We start from the raw sequence: 17,214 nt of genomic DNA, 5'->3' as shown, positions 1-17,214 counted from the left end.
TTTAAATAACAGAAAAATGTTAAATATAATATATATAGTTTTAACTTATCTTCATATTGTATTTAGGCTATTTATTAATCTATTTGTCACTGAGCAATAAAGCTATTTTATGTTTGTGTATATAACAGTCTTTGTTTCTTTTGGTCCAGACTCATGGTCTTTCTGGTCAGCAGTACGAGTGAAGGGGCCATTTAATTTAATTGCACTGCAGTCTGAACTCCCAGCTCAGCCTTTCAGACAATATGATGACTTTAAGAGACTCCATTCACTGTAGAGGAGAGGCAGAGCAGGAGGCAGAAGTAAATGGGCAGCTCCAGGGTAGAAGCAAGGGGAAATGATCTTAAGGGAAGGGGATAGATATTAGAAGAAGAAGAAGATAAAAGCACAGCACTAGACGTTCACTCCCTGCTTCATAAGAGTTGATAGTTCTAAGATACCTATAAGCCATCTAAGACATTGTCATGCATTATGCTGGACACTGACCATGTGGAAGTTCACTGCGCTCTGGTGATAGCGCACAAGTATGTTTACTCCTAAAGCATATTTCGACTACATGAGCTATTTTCTACAGGGCCTATGACAAGCAGTTGAGTAGTCCTGATTCCATCCAGTAGAGGGCAGTCACACCCATGTTCCCTTCCAGTCCTATGATTCTATGATTCAATTGTTGGTGACTGGAACTGGATATAGCTATGTCAGCACCAGGTGCAAATTGTTCATAGATAGAGCACTGAGCCCTTACCCAAATCAGGTCCCTTTATGGTGTCTTAAATTGAGCACCCAAAATCCGAGGCACCCACGATCACCAATCACATTTGAAAATCTCAGCTATGGTGTGTGAGCCCAACCCTGCTCTCACTGATGCCAAAAGTTATGTGCAAACCTAATGACTGCATTCAGAGTAGTATCAGGCCCTGAATAAACACACACTGAGAGAATGTATCTCATTGCTTATTACTGTCACAAATGCGTGTACACAGTCGAGATTTTCCATCAACAATCAGATCATTGTTCAGTATAGTCCAGTATGCAGCAGTGGCCAGTGTGTTACTTCATAGGAAAGAGAAACACAAGTTATAATGCTCCTAGCAGGCAATTTCCAGAGGAGGTGCAGTGTGGACCTCCCTGCTGGAGAAAAGAATGCTCTCGCGTGGCCTGAATAGGAGATGAATGTTCAGAGGATTTGGAAATTCAGCTCCATCGTTGCCCCGCCTGGCAGTGTTTAGTCCCCTCTTTAGATAGACACACATGCATGGAGATTTTCAAATGAATTGAGTCTGACCTGGAAGTGATTCCTGCACAAAGGGATGTTAGTGGATCCAGCATCCTTATTGTCGAAGAGGAAATTATGGTAGATTAGGCTTCTGGGAGGAACACACACCCTAGGCTGGAAAGGAAGGGAGACCCACCAGGAGCCACACAGAAAGCACAACTAAGACAGCAAGCCCTGCCATTAAACAAAGACTATCTGATTCATATGAGTTGTCATCATGCAGCTGTCAGAAAAGGGGTACAAGCCTCTCCCCCTGCAGCTGGCATCCTCAGCAACATCATACATACCTATGGCTCCATATTTATACACACTAGCCTCAGGGGTCAAATTTTGAGATTTCTACTCAGCATTGTGCCCACAGGAGGATGATGTCTTCTTCTGGTGTTCCTACTAGGGGCTCTGGCCAAGGGAATGCTGCCTGTGGGGTTATCAACCCTGGCAAAGCAAGGGCCAGACAATGGTATGAGACTTTCCTGAGAGAGAGGCTTTGAGAAAGGAGGGTGTAGCAATCAGCAAGTCAAATCTCTGTGGAAGAACAAGAGATTCTCATTATGGAGATCATTTCTAGGTTCGATCTCTTCATGGGCAAGGCTTCAAAAAACACCTCTGCGGCTATGAAAGTTTCTACATGGGATGATATACTAAGAAAAGTGAATGATTTTAGTGGGTGATCGACAGCACCAAGAAACTGGGGGGGAGGGAGGGGGGAAGAAGGAACAGAATAAGATGGCAAAAGTTAGCAACAGGGCATACTTGACAATGTTGCTGAGTCCTGCCAATCGAAGAACCACAACAACCTCACTAAAACCTTCCCAGTGCCCCTGTGGATGAGCACTCAAATACAAACAATGATGAGTATGGAAAATTTAGGCCCCATGACCAAGTGTCTGCTTCCTCCTGAATCTCCGTCCTGTGTCCTGTTTCAACAAGACCAACCAACCATCCAGGGGGGAGAAAGCAGATACTTGAGACTTCATCAGGACAGCTATCTCCTGGGGCTCCTTTCTGCTGGTTTCCATTGATGTGTCCCAAAGGGAAATAATTCAGCAAATGTCTCTGTAATGTATGTACCTCTCCTTTCAGAAATCTCTGCTATTGCCATCCCTCACTATATTTTGAATGGAGGTCCCTCTGCCTGCTTCCTGTGGCAGCCTGTGCCCCTTGTGATGGAGAATGAAAGAAAAGATAATTCTCCACTCTGAGGTGGAGATGATGGTGTTAAACCATTAGTGAAGAATTTGAACTTATGAATTTTGGGGGGACTTTCTAAGGCCTCATGCCCAATATCCAGGATGCTGCTGCTGATTGGTGCATGCGCCATATGAAGCAGAGAGAAAGTTTCCTGACCAATAGTGGAGAACATATTATCCAAAGCATAAGAGCTAGGCCCGGATTCTGGGCTCTGTGGTGGCTCAGTACTTGGGCTTTGCTGGTACACCAGGGCCACAAAGGAGGCAGAACTGGCCACTTGGGCATCACCCCTGGCATAAGGGAGATTCTGGTAAAATAGAGCCAGCAGGACATTCCCATATCACTCCCCTAACAGCCCCCAGTGTAAGGGAGCACCAGGGGTGTGGTGGTGGATTATGGGGGGACATGTTGAAGGAGAGATATAGTCAGAGCACAGTACATTCCTGCTATTCTGTACAATGTTCAGCATAGTGTAAGATAGACCAGCTCCTAAGGACTGTTCTAGCTTTTATTGTTCTGTTCCTTCGCTGTCTCCAGAATTAAGATTGTGGTGCAACAGTCCTTTACCCCATCCCCAATTCCTGCATTCAGTTTAGCTTAACCAGGCCTGAGAATCAAGTTTTAATTGCTGCGTAGGATTGTTGCTTGGTAGTACAGGTAGGAGCAATGGGCGGAGAGAGGCATGGGTGGTTCCAATAGAGCTAAGAACCTTATTAAAGATAACCTGGAAGTGATGCAAATAGTCAGCACTGATTTTTCAGTGTCTTACCGCACAAGGACTATTCCAATGGGTAAGGTGAGCAGATTATGGCACTATAGTAACAATGAGATTTCTCCCAAAATCCATGTGACTGTGGAAGACACTTGTTTCAGTTGTCTACAAAAATAACCTGGAACAGATTTTTTTTCTCCCTTTTCCCCCTATGACTAGAGAGGTGTTAACAGGCCACTTTACCTTGAATGGTCCCTTCAAATATGTGTTAACTACTTACATTAAATAATTTGTTCCACCTTGTATTTAGCTGTTACACTCTGAGGCATTGGCTTCACTTGCAAGTTAGAGCACATTAAATCAGCCCTGGACGCCCTAACTCCTGAGGTGTCCATACTGGCAAGGTACTTGGAGCGCCTGGACTCTGCAGCTGGAGCGATCCTGGTAATCCACCTCCACGAGAGGCATAACGCTTGCTCCGCCCCGGCTGAAACACCTGGGTGACAGTGTGGACGACGTGTTGCATTACTGCAAGTGGCCACTCTTGTCATTGTTTTGAACTCGGCTGCAGGTATGTGGATATCCCCTTCCAAAGCTCCTTTTCTGACAGCCAGCTGCTTAGTTGCTCCGGGACAAAGGAAACCATTACTGTGGAATGCTGCTGCTGCGGAGGCAGGCTTGTGTGCGGAGGGCGGGGGTGCTCATGTCAGAGTTTCCCCCTGCTGCTGTCTGAACTTACAAGATAGCATGCTGACACACTCTCTGCTCCCCAAAACACACTGTCTCTCCCCCACATACACACAACACACTCCCTGTCACACTCCGCCCCCCCTTTTGAAAAACACGGTGCAGCCACTTGCACACTGGGATAGCTACCACAATGCACTGCTCTCTGTGGTGTGCAAGAGCTGCTAATGTGGCCATGCCAGTGAGCTTCAAGCTGACAGTGTAAACACAAGGCAGCGCTTCCCCTGCTGCTGTCTCTGAGGGCTGGTTTAATTCCCGGCGCTCTACATCTGCAAGTGTAGCCATACCCTGAGTACATTTCCCAGACCTGAAGAAGAGCTCTGTGTAAACTTAAAAGCTTGCGTCTCTTACCAACAGAAGTTGACCCAAAAAACGATATTACCTCATCCATCTTGTCTCTCTAGACAACTCTAAGGCATTTGACTTGGTATCACATGACATTTTGATTAACAAAGTAGAATGATAAAATTAACATGGCATGGATTAAAAGCTTGATAAATCTCAAAATGTAATTGTAAATGGGGAATTATCACTGAGCAGGTGTGTTGCTAGTGGGGTCTCAGTGATCGGTTCTTGGTCCTGTGCTATTTAACTGTTTTTATCAATGACCTGGAAGAAAACATAGAACCATCCCTGATTAAGTTTGCAGATGACACCAATATTGGGAGAGTGGTAAATTATCAAGGGAACGAGTCACTGATTCAGAGTGATCTGGCTCGCTTGGTAAGCAGGGAGGAAGCAAACAATATGTGTTTTAATATGACTAAATGTAAAGCTATACATGTTGGAACAAAGAATGTAGTCTATATTCCAAGGACTTTATCTGAGAAAACAGTGACTTTAAAAAAGATTTGGGGAAATGAACACGAGCTCCCAGTGGGACGTTTTGGCCAAAAGGACTAATGCGATCCTTGGATGCAAAACCACTGTGATCATCTAGTTTGCCTCCTGCATAACACAGGCCATAACATTTTACCCAGTTTATGCTGCAATGGAGGGAATTATGTTTCCTACTACATAACTGAGCACTATTAGGCACAATAACTTGTGGCTGAAGTAGGCCATACCTTTGATAAAGACATCCAGTCATTGAATTAAAGACTCCAGCTGAGGGTGCATTGACCGCTTTCCTTGGTAAACTGTTCCAGGGATAAAACACCCGCACTATTAAAAAGGTTGGTCTTATTTTGCACCTTTGTCCATTCAAACACTAACTTGCAATGATGATTTACTGCAACAACCAAAACAATTTTAAAAACCCAACATAAAATAGTATTTTTCCTTTGTCGATTGTGCTGACAATCAAATGCATCTGTTCATGGCAATGTTAAATTATGTCTACATTCATCACAGAAGCAAGAAAAATGAAATCTAGAACATAAATTGAGTAACCATTTTGATTTTCAAAAGTACTCACCATTAAGAATGAAATCCTGGCCCCGTTGAAGTTAATGGAAGTTTTGCCATTGACCTGAGTGGGTCAGGGATTCACACTGTATATTCTCCCCTATAGAAGGAATGTGTCTGGTTGAGTCAGTATTGGCCAATATGCCGTTCATGAATGGTTTGGTGGCCCCTTCACTGTCTATAGGATTTAAGTTGTAATTAAAATTCCTTTTCTGGCCTTGCTGCTGGTAAAGAAGACCTTCCAGATGGAACCCAGTACAGACCTGTCTGAATATAATTATGGGCAGAAGCAGTAGCTCTAAAAGATAATATATTGCTGTCATTTGGCTCAATAGAGATTAACTCTGAAGCCTAATGACAACAAGTTAAATGTCAACATCTTACAATGCTTTATATTTTCCTAAACAACACATAAAATTTCAGCTTTGCAGACCAGCTCAGGAAGGGCTTTGAGGATGTGGTAGGGAAAGGTGCAGAGATGTTGACTGGAGAAGCTGTCAGGAGGTTAGAGTCAAATGGAGTGGAGGAGGGATGGGAGGAGTCAAGTGGCCCCTATTGTAGTTCTTTGGGGATGATTTCGGGTTAGGGATGTAAGGAAAAGAGGTATCACATCAGTAAGTGTAGATGCAGGCTCACAGAAGGTTATCCAGATCTCAGAGAGATGGCAGTGATCTTCTTTTTGATGCAGTGGGTATTCCAGAGGGAGTAATAGATAAAGAGTGTGGCTCATATTTCCTGTAGATTCCCTGGAATCTATACAAATCAGGGGATATCTGTGAAGCGGAGTGGCAAACAAAGTGTATGACTCTGATGGAAACTGCACCAGGGGATCCCAACCAGTCTTCCCTTCCCAGGTAACTTCCAGCCTGGGATTCAGCAGTCCAGGCTGGCACAGAGTGGTGTGCCTGCAAGAATGATTAATCTGTCCCATATTGTTTTTGTACTCAGGAAACAGTTTATTGGCTTCTAAAGGTGGCACTCCTTTGCCTATCCTTAAAATAGAATCCAACTGATTTCAGTTGATGACGTTACGTCTGAGACTGGGCAAGTCACTGAGATGTAACTCAGGAGCTGGCCCCATCTATCACCTGTCAGAGTGTTACTGTTTAAATACAACTGACTAATTATACTAACTCAGCATTTATCCCTCCTCCCCTGCCCTCTCCTCACCTCTCTGAATTGAGGGAATATGAGCCTCCTGGCTTTGCTGATGGCCTGAGCCGACGTCACAGAAGTCATGACTTTTGGGTGAAACTGGGCATTTTGTTTGTTTTATCTGATTGATTGATTGATTGATAATTCTCCTAAAGCAGAATCTACACTGTTTGGTTAAAGAAAATGTCCAACATTAGCTATCACCTCATTTACGATAACACACATCAAGAGCTTGTATGAAGTCTTAAAGAGACAAATTTCATGGGGAGGCCTCCTTTTTCTCAAGTTAGTATCAAAATGTGCAGGGCCCCAGTGTGAATTTTCTAGCGGTTAAAGAAAGCATGATATACAACACTGATATACAATAGCACAGTGTATGGCTTTTGTGTTCAACTTTGTGCATAAAAAAGTGACTCATTAGCAAAAAAGCTTGTTTCAGCATAACATTATTTTGCATGAAGACATTACTTTTTATTGCTTCAGAAGAGATGAAAAGCAGACCCCGTTAGGGAACAAATGGCAGTGCAAGATGTTTGCACATAAAGGTACAATTTGTCCTCTTAGAACAAATACAGAACTTGCTAGTGCCACCTACTGGTGGAAAGGTATAACTGACTATAGCTCTTGCCACAGCAAATGCTGAAATTGTTAAAACCAGCTCTTTGAATTGCAAATTATTGTTCTTAATTTTCATAGTACTAAAAAATGGTATAAATGGAAAAACTACGGGCCAAATTTCCCCCTCATGAAGGAAAACGCGCAGAAGGAGGAAACCCCAATGTGGCTGCCCTTGAGGAATTTCTCCTGCCTTGTTTTGTCGGGAGGTTGCAGGCGGGGGGTGGGGGGGAGAAAGGGCAGGATCCCCTGAGAGGAAGAGGCCCTGGGTCCAGCCCCAATTTCATGAGTATTCATGGCCCTCCATACAATTTCCACACCCAGATGTGGCCCTCGGGCCAAAATGTTTGCCCACCACTGTTCTAGATGGAGGTTGCTGTGTTTATTTTCATAACTAGGGCTACTATAATGTTTTTCTGAATTTTCTGAAAAAGTGGGAGCACTTGGATGGGACACAATCTAAATGAGGAAGGAAAGGAATTTGGAATCATCATACTCTTTCATTTGAAAACCTCTTCCTTTCTTATTAATCATATTATCTGATTGTGAAAATAGGGGGAGGGAGTTCTGTTAGTTGTGTCACCCCTTGATGATGAAACTATTGTTAGGTATCGGTTTTCTTGCTAATCAGGGGAAGTTCTACACAATGAGTCAGATCATAACTGATGTCCACAGCTGCTATATAAACAGGGCTATCTGAGAGACATGTATGTAGCAGCTATAGAATAAGCAGTGTTAGTGTAACAAGGCACAGAAGTGACAATAGGAATGAAGACCCTTCTGCTTCTGCTGTTATTATATGTAGCATCCTCCTCTGCTTTTCCTTTGGCTCCAGAGACAAAAGATGAAGACAAAAACGTCCAGTTTGTGGAGGTAAATATTTACTATGAATTTCAGACACTCTAAATTAAATGGCAAGAAGGAGCCTTCTTATCAGTTTTACAAAATTTTACCTTATAATTGTCAAACTGCAGTTGTATTTCTTATGTTTTAGAAACAGTCCTGATGTTAAGAGGTATCAAGTTGCAGAAGTTTTAAGGGAAATATTTCCCTTTGGCAGCAGTTTAGTTTTGTCTGAATTATGATAATGACTGTCAGAAACGATATAATAAAGTAATAAAATACTACAGAAACATGGCATTAATTATGTTATCTAGCAACCAGATTGTGTTGATCTATAAAAATGTACGCCCCAATTCAGCAAGGTACTTAACTCTGTACCTAACTTTAAGCTCATAAATAGTCTCATTGTCAGGCTTCTAAATCCATATTTGGTTGATAAATAGATGGCTTCAAAAGTGCTGAGCATCCAGAATCCTCCATTGGTTTCATTGAGAATCATAACTGAGTAGTGGCGGAGGGACAGATCTTATTAGCCTTTACTGATTTGAGCAGCCCCGGAGAAGTCAATTGGATTACTCATATAATAAAGGGCTGTGGGAAGACGTTGCAATATACCAATTTAGAGTAAATAACTGAAGAGTAAATTTTAGATTTTTAAAGATACATTTTGCAAAAGCTTTCATTGTAAAACAGGAAATCTAGAGGTCAGTAGGAAAACTATACTATATTATCTCTTACTGTTTAAATAAATCCCTGCAGAAAGCGATCTGTCTTGACTCCTGGAAAACACAGACCCCAGGCACATGGGTGTAATATTGTAAATGTTTAAACTGTTTTGCATGACTTAATGAATACAAATGACCCAAAGCTCTGTTCTTGTTTTTGTCAGACTTATCTACGAAATTTCTACAAGCTTGAAACAGACAAGGAGTCTCTCTTTAAGAATAAAAACATTGACCCTGTAACTGAAAAACTCAAGGAAATGCAGGCATTCTTTGGGCTGAAGGTGACTGGGAAACCAGATGTTGACACTTTGGAGGTGATGAAGAAGCCCAGGTGTGGTGTACCTGATATTGGTCAGTATGTCCTCACTGATGGGAATCCAAAATGGGAAAGAAAGAATCTGACGTACAGGTAACATTTTTCTAAAGAATTTATTGAGCAAAAGAGTTAAGGCCAAAATTTTCATATGATTTGCCAAAAGTTCCAAAGTTAGACACTTAATTCCATATTTAGGCACCAAGATTAAAAAGTGTTCTGTTTTTAAAGGGAGTATGCAACCAACGTTAAAGTCTGTGGGAGTTGTAAATACTCAGAATTTGACAATCAAGTCACTTAATATGCTGCCAAAATGTGGCTTTAAGGTGTCTAACTTTAGGCACCAAATTTGAAATATTTTTGCCTAAACCAATATATTCTACATAAACTACAAGTGTAGATACCAAAATGTGTATCTTACTTTATGGGTTATTTTAGGATTGTGAACTACACACCAGATATGAATCCAGCAGATGTGGACAAAGCAATCCAAAAGGCGTTTAAACTTTGGAGCAACGTGTCACCACTAACATTCAAAAGGATCTATGATGGCAATGCAGATATAATGATGTCTTTTGAAACTGGAGGTAAGAACGTTATACAAATACAAATATTAGCCATCATCAGTTATAGAAGAGCTTTGCAATAAGAATTAAGTTAATTATCCTTTTTTATTTTTAGATCATCGTGACAATTCTCCCTTTGATGGACCTAATGGACTCCTGGCTCATGCCTTTCAGCCTGGCAATGGTATAGGTGGAGATGTCCACTTTGATGAGGAGGAAAATTGGACAAAAGGCTCAAATGGTAGGAGATTCATTACTACCCCTGTTTATACAGGATCACATTGTGCAATCTTTGCTCACGCTAAGTTGTAACTTAGGCTCAGACCCACAAAAGACTGGGTTATAGGATATTCTGACTCTCTTTCAATCTCCCCTGTTGAAGATGATCCACTGTGTATAAATAATTAAATATTAATTGGGTGAGAGGGTGAAGGAGCATGACTACAGTCCAGTGGTTCAGGCACTCACCACAGAGGTGGGAAGCCCATGTTCAAATCCCTTCTCATCAGGCAGAGGAGGGAATTGAATCAGCATCTTTCACCTCCTGAGTGAATGCCCTAATCACAGGGATAAAACTTCTCTGGGAAGATTCTGCCTCCTCCTCTCTCGCTGGCCATTTTGTGTGGCATTAGGCATGTTCTGAGCACATCTACTGGATTGGCCCCCACAGACTGGATTGGTGGAGGAACACCTAGTTTCACCTGTTTAAGGATCATGCTTGGGGCTTAGATGTGAAACAAGTGTCTGGGCACCTGCCTGAGGCAGTACTGTGCCTGCCCAGAGGTAGAAACATTGGCTGTCCGGGGGACTTTTACAGTGAAAATCTAGGTGCTGGGGGAACTTAGGTGCCTACAGAGTTAAGTGGCAGCTGAACAGGGATTTTGAGGATCCTAGTGACATTTAGATTTCTAAAGTGGGAATTAGGCACCTAAGTCCTTACATGGACCTGAGCCTTACTCCACGAGCTGTTCCTTTGATGTCAGGTATTACCCTGTGTGAATGAGGGTAGCCGAATCTGGCACTCTGACTGGTTTTTCCTCCCTCGCTTCTTCAACAAACGTATCTGAGGGAAACGACTCTGTAGGATGACATGTTTTGGTGAGGTTCAGATTGGGTTGTTTCAGTCTGGCACGTTTTATGATGGGTTTTGCGAAAGAAATTGTGGTGCTTAGAAAAGTTAGTTTTCTTTGGCAGCGAGGAAACATCAGTCCATGCTGAAATTATCACAAACTCTTCAAGACAGGGACAGTGCCTTTCTGTGCCCAGGACGAGCACAATGGGTTTGATACTGACTGGGGTCTTTGGGGACCACTGCAATTCTCCTCTCATATGTTTTCATGTAAATAAGGAATAATTTTATTAAAGTCAGTGACTCTCCATTTATTTCAATGGAATTATTCCTGATTTACAGCAGTCTAAGAAGGAAATTTGGGGCATTTTTTGAAGGGTTGGGGGGTTACAATAAGGGCAAAGGAAGCAGTGACTGGGGCCTGATTGGTCTGTATGTCCATATAAAAAATCTTCTCTTTCTACATTTCTTCATATTATTTTTGCAGAATTACTGAAAGAATCATGAGTGTCTCTAATGTGCTTTGGGCTGGCATGTATAGGTATTTCCTACTTAGACAGATGTATTATAGATTCAAACACAGTTCACTTATATTAAATGTACATTTTTTTTTAATTCCTCAGGATACAACTTGTTCTTTGTCGCTGCCCATGAACTTGGTCATTCACTGGGTCTGTCTCATTCTACTGATCCTGGTGCCCTGATGTACCCCACCTATTCCTACACTGAGCCGAAGGAATTTCATCTTCCTCAGGATGACATTAACGGCATTCAAAAGGTCTATGGTAAGAAAAATAAATGTTTAGTCATATGCTGGGTTATGCAGAATGCTGATTAGCCAATAATACATGTGTATTTTACGAAACATTCTACTAATTCTAGAAACATTCTAGTGTTGCTGCACAGAGCAATTCCAGTTTTGCTGAGCTCCTGTTAACTAGAGGTGTGCAATGGCCCTGAAGGTGGTTTCACTGAAGTTCAGCTCCTCTGCATGCCCATTCTTGCAGACTTTAGTAGTTAGAGCCTCACCTCTGCTGAGTTTAGGAGCGTTACAGACCTGAAGTTACCTAGTAGAACCCTGATTAATGACCACCAGCACAGTTTTTCAGGAGAAGGTTTTGTGTGTCCACCAAGTCCTTCATAACGTTGGTTTTCAGCTGTATTTCTCCATATTATACAATGCCAATTTTTCTTTAATCTTCATGCAGGACAGTCAGATAACCCCATTCAACCAACTGGACCCACAACGCCAGTAACTTGTGACCGCAAATTGACTTTTGATGCCGTTGCTACCATGCGTGGAGAACTGCTGTTCTTTAAGGGCAGGTAACAGCAAAGAACTTCTGAGTTACTTCTTTGAACTGCAGTACTTAAAAGGAAACAATATTTCAGATCATTTAATTCCCATGAGACATGAGGGGAAACAGTAATTTAGAAATGTAGCGCTAACAATAAAAATCACATACAAAAGGAGGACCAAATTCTCTGACGATGGGTGCCTAGCTTTACCTAACATTTCTCTCAGGCATGACAAAATGCTTTAGCTGTTTCCAAAGTGGCTGCATCAAATGGTGAGATGGCTATAGGGCACCAACCATTGTACTGTAGTTTCTAAGGAATTCTAATTCTTTTCAATGGGAACTCTGACCCAGATTCTGCTATACGCAGCTCTGATCAGAGGAGAGGAACTTAAATGTTTGTGGTCTACTGGCTAAGGCTGGTGAAGGTAAGTCAGGACTGCCCCCTAGATTCTATTCCAACTACTCTGCCGCTGTAATCAGTGGAATGATAGGTTTGTTACCACTCTACATTCAGTTAAAAAGAGGGCAGCTGCAAACTCATGTTTTGCAATTGGTATGTTTATGTGACACACTGGGACACTCCTTTGTCATGACCCCACCACATTGTAGCTCATTGGCAGGGATAGAACCTGTGCCCTCCGGCACCAAAACTACTAAAAGATTCGCTCTAGTAGGTATCAGTCATAGCAGACTCTTTTCCTCACTGTGGATCAAACTCTAAAGGGAGACAGAATTAGACACACTTCACCTTTGTATTACATTTATGGCATGTGCAGGAACAGTTTTTAATATGCCAATTTTATTTAAACCAGGTATTTCTGGCGCAAGCATCCTCAGATGACAGAGGTCGACCTCAATTTCATTTCTTTATTCTGGCCAAATCTGCCATCTGGAATTCAAGCTGCTTATGAAAATGTTGAAAGGGATCAAGTTTTTCTTTTTAAAGGTAATGGAATCCAAAATGTGTTAGTTCTTCTGACATATGAATTTACTGGGAATACTTTGCTCCACAGAACGTGCAATTCTCCTTAGATGACACTGCATGAAACAACTCAAATGTTCAAATTACAAAAGCCCCCAAAATGTGTGAATAGCGAAATTAAAGGTCGCTTATCTATTTAATGTAAATGTTCTGAAAAGCAAGATATGAAAATGGCTTCACTTTTCTGTCAAATCCAGTTTTATCATAGGAAATAACATATGGCTATTAAGAAGAACTTTGACTAGATTCAAAATCTGCTGTGGACTAGATCACTAGCGGCCTTGAATTAATACACTAATGATCAGTATTAAGTCAAAGAACTAGCAGCTGTTTTGAAAAGCATTCAGCAGAGTATTGGTTAATTATTGATGACACATCCGAAGGTCTGCCAGGCACCTTTGGAACACAGGGAACAAAAGACCTCCAGAGATCTTAGAATCTAGGTGAAGACAGGACATACAGATGTGGGTAATTACTGGAGGTAGTTAAAAAATGAAAACCTATGTATGTGAAAAATTTAAAAACTGTTTCTCTTTGGAAGTGTTTAAGAGAGATCACTTTTGGTAAGCAAACATTTTAAGAAGCATTTCAATACTATTTGTGTTACAAATTTTGATAAGTTTCAGAGTAGCAGCCGTGTTAGTCTGTATTCGCAAAAAGAAAAGGAGGACTTGTGGCACCTTAGAGACTAACCAATTTATTAGAGCATAAGCTTTCGTGAGAGGAAGTGAGCTGTAGCTCACGAAAGCTTATGCTCTAATAAATTGGTTAGTCTCTAAGGTGCCACAAGTCCTCCTTTTCTTTTTGGAAATTTTGATAAGAATATCAAAAGGGATACAAAATTTTCCACCCAAAATGTTGCTAATGCTGACACTCGTTTGTGAAAAGTTTTGTTTTCATAAATAGGCCGTTTGTTGATGAAAATAACTGTCTGTTCAAAATAGTTCAACCAGCTCTAGTAACTATATACTGAAGTGGAGAGAGGGAGAGAGAGAAAAGAACAGGGTTATCTACATAAGATCACCTAATCATTTAGATAAGACATATGCTCTTATTAATAGTTAAATTTCTGTATATACATCTAACTATTTAGACATGTATACACCTCCATCACCAAAGTATCTGAACACAACCCAAGTATTGTTAATCTTCTGCATCCCAGTAAACAATTCTTGGTGGATTACTTAACAATTTGTAGAATTCAAGGAGTCTTCTCCCAAAATGTATAAAGTGTATAAGTGTACGGGAAGGGTTCTTCTTGGACTCATTGCTCCAAGGTCTAATTCAGAAATATGAAGGACATCTCCTCTGGGCTTTACACTATGTTTAAAATACAACGATCAGTGCCATTCCTTATTTTACTGGAAGTAAAGGGGAGAATGAAATCTCAGCTGTACATGTCTGTTGAAAATGAAGTTGCTTTGTTATCATCATTGTAATGAAAGTACTAAGCCAGAAGCCATGATCAGATGTTGTTTAGTATGAGCAGAAGCTGCTGGTGAAAACTTTAATTCTATTTTTTCTTCGCAGAGAACAAGTATTGGGTCCTCAGTGGGTATGACTTAGTGTATAACCGCCCAAAAAGCATCTATGACTTTGGCTTCCCAAAAAATGTTAAGAGAATTAATGCAGCTTTCAGTGATGAGAATACAGGGAAAACATACTTCTTTGTAAGTGACAAGTACTGGAGGTAAGATTTAATGTTCAACAGACTTAAGATATATTTCTCTCTTTAGGCTTGGAGGGTTAATATGGAAACATAAAATAGCTCCAGCAGCAGCGGAGAAGTAAGCCCTGGAGGGGTACTGGGGTGCCTGAGAGCAGTCCCCAGCCTGTGTCCCTGCCTGCTGGGGCACGCTGCACAGAGCTACCCCAGACTGAACCCCACAGAAGCCCAGACTGAACCGCTCTGGCCTGGGCTTCTGTTTCCAGCCCCCCACAGTTGCTGCTCCCTAAGGGCTCTGCCAGCCCCCGAGCTGGGTTCCCTGCCTGGGCAGCTCTTACCAGTTGCGAGCAGCCAGCACCCTGCACTGCCCAGCTCTGGCTTCCAGCCTCTGACCAGGCCCCAGGGCAGTGCCACGGAGGGGGCAGGGCCTTGAGGCAATTTTCTGTTTGGCCCACCTCAGCCCCTCCACTGGGAGCTGGTGCCACCCTTGCATAATATAACAGTAAACCCCTCAAAGATACAGAAGACTTTTAATTAATAAATTATATATCTGTTGAGCAGTTGACACTAAGACAAATATGATTTCAGAGTTACACATACAGGGCTTCTGCTTCCCCGTGCTGGAGCTCCACTTTCCCAGGAAACACTGATTGGCTAGGATGTGGTGGCCAAAGCTGTATATAGGCAAGAAGAGTTTTATTCCTTTGGGGCAGCCTTGCAAAACTGTCCAGCAAACTCACCAGCTCAGTCTCTAGCTTATCTTTACCACACATGCAGTTCCTGCCTGTCCCTGCCCATTCAGCCAAAACTCCTGTACACGTGCACACACACACTCCTGAGGTGAAAGCTCAATGGAAGTTTTGCCACTGAGTTCAATGGGGCCAGAATTTCCACCTCTAGACTCTCTCATATGCACGCAAACCTGAAAACATAATAGCAAGGATTTTAAGAGTTCAGTTAGTTTAGCTCATTCTTAATGGATTTTCTACCAAGAATAGACTCATTTATGTGTCAGGGTTTGTTTTCGACTTTTTAAATGTCATTTATTTACCATACATTATAAATATATTTCTTCTGTTCAGATACGATGAAAACAGTCGGTCCATGGATCAGGGTTATCCAAAGAAGATAATCAATGACTTCCGAGGAATTAGCAAAAAAATTGATGCTGCTTTCCAGCATGGTAGTAAGTAAAACAAACCTTTAAAAACAGTTTACTATGCTAGAATATTTGTGCTTCTCTAGGTTGAAGAAATCTTTTAAAAGACAATCATTATTCATATTTTCACTACTGTACTAAGATCAGAAATTAACACAAATGAATATGTAGGTACTGTCAATGTTATATTTTGCTTTATAGAAATATTTGTTGGAAAACATTTCACCTATAAAATATAACATTCAATTTATTTTTATTTCTAGGATATATCTATTTCTTCCAAGGAACAAGACAGTTCCAGTTTGATCCTAACATCAAGAGAGTTGTCAGTGTCATGAAAAGCAATAGCTGGTTTAATTGCTGATTAATTCCATTGATTTCCTTCTTGCGTGTTGCAATTGTTTTATATGCAGTGTTATTAATCTATTAATAGATCTTAAAAAATCAAAAAAATTGTACTGTTCTCTGGCCTGATCCTCTGGGAGTTCTGTCTGAATAACTACAGAATGTTATAGTACTGTCATGATGTAAATTATTGTATTATTATAGGCTGGACTTTCAATTACCCATAAAGTATATTATATTTGTCCTACCACTTCCTGTGTCTTGTGATCATTGCCACTTCTCAAGAGCTACACTCTGCTCCCAAGCACAAGCTGAGTAAATGGACTGTGCACAAGGAAATTACACGGAGTCTTAAGGTATAAAAATCTTCCCCCAACTCAAAAGCAGAGAATGGAGCAGCCACATTGCTCTAGGCTGCATTACCATCCATGGCCCACTGGAAAATTTCTGTGGAGCCAATATATCCCCTCTCTCATCAATCCATTAGTCATACTCAAACCTCTCCCCTTCCCAGCCCACCCAAGACCCAGATTTCTCTCCATGGCCATCTGCTGAGCTCTGCTTCTCTGAACTTTATAGCATCCTTTTTGTCCTACAGTGGAGCTGCATTACTCCTTCTACATTCAGGAAGATTTACAGCTCAGAATTAATTCCTAAGAGAATCCACATTTTAAAACTAGAAAACAAAATGGCAACATAACTGGAGAGCTTGATGCTGTATAGCCACCTACATATTACACATTCATCCATTCATTTTCCAGTTAAGGTGAAACAGAGATGTGCAAAGGCATGAAAGGGAGAACCAGTAGCTTAAACTTGATTCAGTTGGAGAGCATATCAGTGATGGGATTTAAGCACTGGACAGACATAAAGCAATAGGAGGAGAAGATTCCACAGAAAAGTCACAAAAGTAGCCAATTCAGGCAAACCAAGTGGCCCAGAGCCTAATTCTACAATACTGGGCTACAGAAGATGTTTCTGTGATATAGTTGCCCTCAAAACTGCATATGTAATTTTTAAAATGGGAGAGTAATGAATAACAGATGATGAATAAATAGTTAATATTCTTGTTTACATGCATACTTTTCTTTGCATGCACTATGAGTATTCATAAAAAGAGTAGCCGTTCCTCCTGGATAGGAGTG

At 41.4% G+C, this 17,214-nt stretch overlaps 1 protein-coding gene across 1 annotated transcript; it reads left to right on the top strand.

Moving 5' to 3' along the window:
* Positions 1 to 7,753: 7,753 nt before the first annotated feature.
* LOC311515065 (interstitial collagenase-like) lies at positions 7,754 to 16,286 on the top strand. Its single transcript, XM_084617917.1, has 10 exons — positions 7,754 to 7,973; positions 8,833 to 9,077; positions 9,420 to 9,568; positions 9,663 to 9,788; positions 11,240 to 11,401; positions 11,825 to 11,942; positions 12,730 to 12,863; positions 14,430 to 14,589; positions 15,648 to 15,751; positions 15,988 to 16,286. The coding sequence occupies exons 1-10, from the start codon at positions 7,869 to 7,871 to the stop codon at positions 16,086 to 16,088; spliced, it is 1,404 nt and encodes a 467-aa protein (XP_084474043.1). The 5' UTR covers positions 7,754 to 7,868; the 3' UTR covers positions 16,089 to 16,286.
* The last annotated feature ends 928 nt before the right edge of the window (positions 16,287 to 17,214 follow it).

Source organism: Lepidochelys olivacea (genome assembly GCF_965140295.1).
Source record: "Lepidochelys olivacea isolate rLepOli2 genome assembly, chromosome: 1".
NCBI lineage: Eukaryota > Metazoa > Chordata > Testudines > Cheloniidae > Lepidochelys > Lepidochelys olivacea.
Note: the sequence above shows the minus strand (reverse complement) of the source record. Positions and strands in the feature narration are given on the sequence as shown.